This window comes from Sinocyclocheilus grahami, unplaced genomic scaffold, assembly GCF_001515645.1.
Source record: "Sinocyclocheilus grahami isolate Dianchi unplaced genomic scaffold, SAMN03320097.WGS_v1.1 scaffold5.1, whole genome shotgun sequence".
Lineage (NCBI taxonomy): Eukaryota > Metazoa > Chordata > Actinopteri > Cypriniformes > Cyprinidae > Sinocyclocheilus > Sinocyclocheilus grahami.
Window position 1 is genome coordinate 4,698,632 of NW_015505184.1, and position 6,393 is coordinate 4,705,024.

General features: G+C 36.8%; 1 protein-coding gene across 1 annotated transcript in view; it reads right to left on the reverse strand.

The window, feature by feature from the left end:
* The window catches only part of LOC107586035 (phospholipase D1-like), a 31,308-nt gene that overhangs the window by 20,377 nt on the left and 4,538 nt on the right, over positions 1-6,393 (reverse strand). Inside the window, exons 2-4 of the mRNA XM_016273252.1 lie at positions 1,148-1,316; positions 1,004-1,056; positions 578-636 (exon numbers count right to left, since the gene is read on the reverse strand). Coding sequence (XP_016128738.1) covers positions 578-636; positions 1,004-1,056; positions 1,148-1,244 — 209 coding nt within the window. The 5' untranslated portion in view covers positions 1,245-1,316. The remainder of the gene's footprint in view (positions 1-577; positions 637-1,003; positions 1,057-1,147; positions 1,317-6,393) is intronic.

Sequence of the window (6,393 nt, forward strand, 5' to 3'; positions counted from 1 at the left end):
TATTTTTTAAACGTACACCGTTCAAACTAGGCTGCTTATGTTGAAGTGTTTGGGATGTGGCTTTTAATGATGAGACCTTTTTTGTAATCAGGCTCTCAAAAAGTATATAACAATTTGGATATAGATTTATCGGCCAACATATCGGTTATCGGCTTTCAAAAATAAAGAATAATCGGTTATCGGTATCGGCCAAAATTTTCATATCGGTGCATCCCTAGTGTAAACTATCAAATTTAGAAGCAATTCGAATCAGGTTGAATTAGGCTCTGCAAATCCGAGTCCTATCAAAACCTGAATCAATAATAATAATTAATTCCCTTACAACTGAGTTAAAATTATTACATAGTACACAACATACAATATTATGTATTATGTTATATAATACAAAATTATTAAAAAAAAAATATCCAGACACATTATGGTAATAATGAGAATGTATGCTTAAAAATGTGTTGCTTGATTGACATTACTGCCACAATGCAAAAATAAATAAATAAATTCATAAACCCTGAATAAATAACGTTAGAAATATCACACTTAAAAATAAATAAATAATACAAATGGAGTGTGTCCTTACAAGCCCTTGGGCCCCAAGTCCTGAATGAAGGACAACTGGCTCACATCAATAAACTCGATCTGTAAAAGAGAAACAATTCTGCTTAAAACCAGTGAGACAGAGACGCAGCTTCAATTAAAAGAAGTTACACTAAATCCTCAGCTATATTGACCCCTGCAGGGTATTAAAGAGGAAGAGAGAGAATGAAAGAAGGAATGTGAGGAAGAAAGATAGAGAGAATTACGGATGCCCTTGATTAAAGCTGCTTGAATAGCACTGAGCTGAGAGAGAGAGAGAGAGAGAGAGAGATGCACATTAACACGCTCAGGACACGCCGTCTCCATCTGTAATATTGATCCTCATTAAAGTAGGATCGGCTGCTTCATTAAAGATAACTCAACTCGAGCTCTATCAGGGCCTGAACTCTATACTCAAGAGTGAGCTTACGGTTGCGTAGTATTTTCGGTACATTGCCATCCTCAGCAGCTTGTTTATGCAAACTTCATCAAAAATGAGACAAGCACTTCTAAAAAGACAATACTACTAAAACAAATAAATGTTTAGGATCTGATTTTATTAATAATCACTTACCTGAGGGGTTGAACTCACAGTCCACCACTTCAGGTTCATCCTCAGCATCTGAGCAGCCCAGGTCCCTGGTGTCCAGGTTCTCCACCGTGTCACTCATGTCTGCTTTTATCAGATTGAGTTAGTCACCGAAGCATATTTAGCACTCTTCAGCCTGAAGGTCCAGCATTGCCTGTTTGAACACACAAACACAGACATCGAGTCAATACCCTAAAGCAGGGTTCCTCAATTAGTCTTCGCAGAGGGCCGAATTCTGCCAACAATACCAAGCCAAGAGCCGCTGACCTATATATATATATATATAAATTGATATTATTATTACAATTATTATATTATTGTTGCTTTTGTTAAAATAATCACAAGATGGTCACAAGATGAATATTCAGATTTTTCCACCCAGTAGTCTGTTTTATTCAAACAATTATAAACATTTTTGCATTTAGATACAGAAGAACATTGCCTGTTGAATATTAAAAACAAATGAACAAACAAAAAATCTGGATCTCCATGTCTGCCATGCAAATCAACTGTTCCTGCTCATTCCCAGACTGGATCTCTTCTGTTCACTTTCCCTAATCGCAGATTCAATTATTAGATTTGTCAGCATTAATATTTTTATGCTTAGATTTTTTTTTGGGGGGGGGGTGGGTCAAACTGTAACACTGTGTGTCCCAACCAGACACGACACGATAAAAAGTATCTTTTCCTTGTAGTTTTTGTCCTAACCACCCGCGACAGCGACACGTGACAATAAGCTACATGGGATTCTATTTTAGGAAAGGTTTTTATTTTTGAAAATAGTTAAAACTGTGAACTCACTGCGAACCAACACATGTATTCTATAACAAAGATATCAGTCACTCACTCACTCAAAAGTCAAAACTGTTCTGTCCATTCACATTTGAACTATTTTCCGTGTCCACTTTTCTTTTCTACACACTCACCATGTTTTTGCTGTCACATCGTATCTACACTGGACGCAACAAAGCATTGCAAATCATTTGAACGTTGTGTCAGTACGTTATAAATAGAACGAGACAGCAGTTTACTCTCAGGATTTGTTGTGTCGCATTGCACACTGATGTCTTGCATCCAAGACAGCACACTGATTATAACGAGTTCTTGTATTTTATTGCGTCGCACCGCTCGCGTCCGGTGTAGACACGATGTACGTTAATGTAGCTTTCTGATGCTATGTTTGAATTTTTGCATGCCACATTATTTGAAATTAGCGCGGCCAAACTTTTTTCTCTCACGGGCTGGATGTGGCCCTTGCAGGCCGCCTATTGAGAATCCCGCCCTAAAGCAATGGTTCTCAACTACTAGTATGAAAAAAAAACCAATACTAAATACACCCAAATTAAAAGGTAATTAACTAAATGATCACAATTTGACATAATTAGAAGAGCAAACTAAATCGGTTTAGCAACTTTTAAAAAAGAAGGGAGAAAAGTTTTAGCACAGACTCATCTATTAAAATTAGGTAGATTCCATCAGACAGGTTTAAAAATCATGAATATTATATACTGGTTCACTAGCAATGAGGATAAAGTTGGATTGTGCCAACAACAATTGGCTGCCAAGAGCATAAAATATTGAAATTCAATTTTGTATGATAAACAAGTCTAGTGCTGTGTTGTGTCACCACTTCACGTCCAATTTAAATTCTGAGTCCTACAGCAAAACCAGCTCTAATCTAATTAGCTTTGATTAGCTGGCAATGTCACCAATATGTCTTTTTCATATTCTTTTTCATTCAGAAATGAACATGTGTGCCATGTTTGCATTGTACTTGGAACATTTGTGCAGCATCATAAATCAAATATCCTTTTGTTTTAGAAAGCTTTGTAATTGTATTATATTGCAGTACATGCACCTCTTTTAAATAAATGCTGTTCTTTTAAATTTTCTATTTATAAAGAAAAAATAAATAAAATCACAGTTTCCCAAAAAATATTAAGCAGCACATTTTTTTATCAATATTGAAACAATAATACATATTTCTTGAGCACCAAATCAAGGATCATCATGTGATACTTAAGACTGGAGTAATGGCTGCTGAAAAAAATTCATCACAGGAATAAGTTTCATTTGAAAATAAATGAAACAGAAATCAGCTATTTTAAATAGTAATAATATTACACAGTATTATTGTTTTTACTGTATTTTTGATCAAATAAATGCAACCTTAGTGAGCATAAACATATTTCAAAAACAAACAAATCAAAAGTGTATTATTATTAACTAGCCAGCCAAACCGTGACTCCTTAGTCTGCTCATTTCTATTTAAAACATTTCCTCTTTCAGTCAGGCCAAAAGTCAGAGGTCAAATGTCTTCTGCTGTGGAGCATGGAATCCCTCCAATCAATATTAAACTAATAATACACACAAGATCACATCAGTGTCAATCCCTCACCAAAAAAAAAGCTATTAAAAAAAGAGATCACATCCTGTTTTCTTCAATATCTCTGGGAGCAAATCCAAGAAAATTCCCTGAACCCCAAAACAGCACCAGAATCACACTGAGAATTGCTTTCACAGAAATACAAAATCCAAGAAGCTGTTCATTGTGCACGCCTTCACTATTCCTCTAAAATTAATTTGTCAGTTAGTGGCATGATCGAAAGGATGAATATAAAGGTAAATGACAGGACTGGTGACCCATCAGCAACTATAAATACAAGAAGGCCATAAAAAGGGAGATGAGATGATGCCACAACAGAAAAATCATATAAGCCACTGAAGCCCTTAAAGTCACCATAAAATCAAAATTGAAAATTCTTATTTTTTAATGGAATACTGGAGTGTTTATTATAAATAATTTATCCATGCACTTCATTATTTTTTGTAATTCATGTGCCCTCGTAATCTTTAATCAAAAACGTTAACCTCCCCTCCCCCTCAAAACGACTAATTTTCTCTTTCAGGGGCGAGCTATGGCGCAAGGGCGGAGCTAGTGGTATGAAGGGTAAAAGCTGGGATAAACCAAGTGCCAACCTCTCTCGTGAAACCAACACGGAAGTGACTAAAATTGCAATTCATCGACTGGTCAGTAGAGGCTGGCTCCAAAAGGGAGTCAATCCCATAGACTCCCAATGTTAAAATGCCCAGCTTTACAGCAGAAAAAAAAATGTTTACAGCCTGGTACAAAAAGTGGTTTTGGTCTATATACGTAGCTAATTTTGTCCTTCATGACAACTGTGAGGGGGGTGAATTTTTTTATAACTCCGTTTAAATTATAGTAAACCTTAAAGTTCTGCATAATTAAGGGCATCAGGTGGATTGCCGCTGCCGTCACCACCGTCAAGCTAGGTGGACGTGGTTTCAGCAACAAGCTCCCGCCTCTTTGCCCATTTTCGATTATCTGGGAGTGACGCGCTGCCAAGATGGCGACGGCCGGCTCCGCCCACTTTGAGCTTCATAAACGCACTTCAGAAACCTACGGGTGACCTCACGGACACTACGTCCATGTTTTTATTAAGGCTCTCTCTCGCTCTCTCACGCTGTTTAGGCATGTGTTGTGCCATTGATCGTCGTCGTCATCCTTAATAAATAAAACATTTATTCATGCTTGGGTGTCGGCTGTGAATCCAGCCGACACTGGATGGAGAGAAATCCCCCACCACTAACTGCAAACTGGCATTCAGATCTGCCTCCATTTTGTTACCAATGCCCCAACTTCCAATGATCCAATCAATTCCCGCCCTCTCATTTCAGATGCCGTTTCACTCGGATATACGTCACAGTAGAGAAGAATAGACCATCGCAACTTCCGTTTCAACTTTAAACATATTGAAAAATCATCCCCAAGTTAATAATGGATATGCGGCAGAATGGAGGAGTGCTTTAATAGCTTGATAATCACAGATGTGGGTTTTACGTCTAAAGTAGAAAGTTTCACACAGTATGTGGAGGAAACAATACAAAGCAACAGGATATAAAGTACAACGGAAAAAGAAAGAATGACAAGGGACGATATTATAGAAAAATGCTGAAACTGATCAGCTGAGTCACCAATTGTTACCAACACAACACAATTCACACTGCCACAAGTTCAGTAAAACTAAATGTGACCACCAACTCTATTCTCAAGCCTTTCACACAACATAAAGCCGACATTTGTGCTGTTAAAACAAAAAATTCATTATTAGAGCAAATAAGAAAAAAGCACACAGCGCTGCTTTCTCTCATAAAGAGTCTAGTTGCTTTTCTTTAGACTGCAGTAATTTTGCTGCCAAGTACACGTTCGCTCTATAACTACCCCACAAAACCTTCTATTAAACATAATGGGACATTTTCTCCTCCCATTGGCTGGTTGCGGTGGGCTGCAGCATGTAGATACTGGCTGGTCTATTCAGTCTGATCGCTTAATGACCATTTAAAATGTGTGAACGAGGAATAATGTGTGCTAGAGAGAAGCTGAAACGTTTGAACTTCCCATCTTACGTAAAACAAGTCTAACGGGGAGGTGTGGCTCTTTGGCAACTCTATAATCTGAACTTGATATGACATCACCTTTTCCAGTCCAGCTACCTTTGGAAGTTTCTGCTTGACTCAGAGAAACAAACTTAGCCCTTCAATCCTGAAAGTCATTAAATCTTTCAGAAACAAAGAGGCTGGTATGTTTCAAAACATCTTGCAATATTTATATAGCAGATACTTTACATTGTTCACCAGAGATATCAATCTTTTTTCTCAAAGTCAACATGAAATTGGAATTCTGTTTTCCTTGCTTAATGTTCCTGGTCTTCTGACCACTGCATACTGTTCCAAAGAGAAAATATAATGACTTCCCTTTTCCACTGACATGACTTGGCGACTCGGGTTATATAAAAAGAGTCAAAGACAGAAAGGGGTTTTCGAACATCAAAGCAATAATAATTTAATATAGTTTTAACCCCCCCCCCCCACACACACATTAGGATGTTTGCGGTTTAATTTCACTTTTCTGAGCAAAAAAATAATGACTATCATACATTCTTACGATGATTTGCAGAAGACACCAGCTAAAATGTAATTTAGTGTAACAAAAGTTCATATACCAAGCAATCTTGTCAGGCATATTTACAGCAAGAATCATTAGGTGACATTAAAAGACTGTATTTAAGGACCCTAGCGCAGCCACCAAAAACTAATTAACTTTTAAGAATTTTTAAATTATTTAAAATAAAAAAAATTTAGTGTGATCACTTTTTTACATATTTTAATAAAGAATAAGATTTTTTTTTTTCATTTTTACAAAAATATAT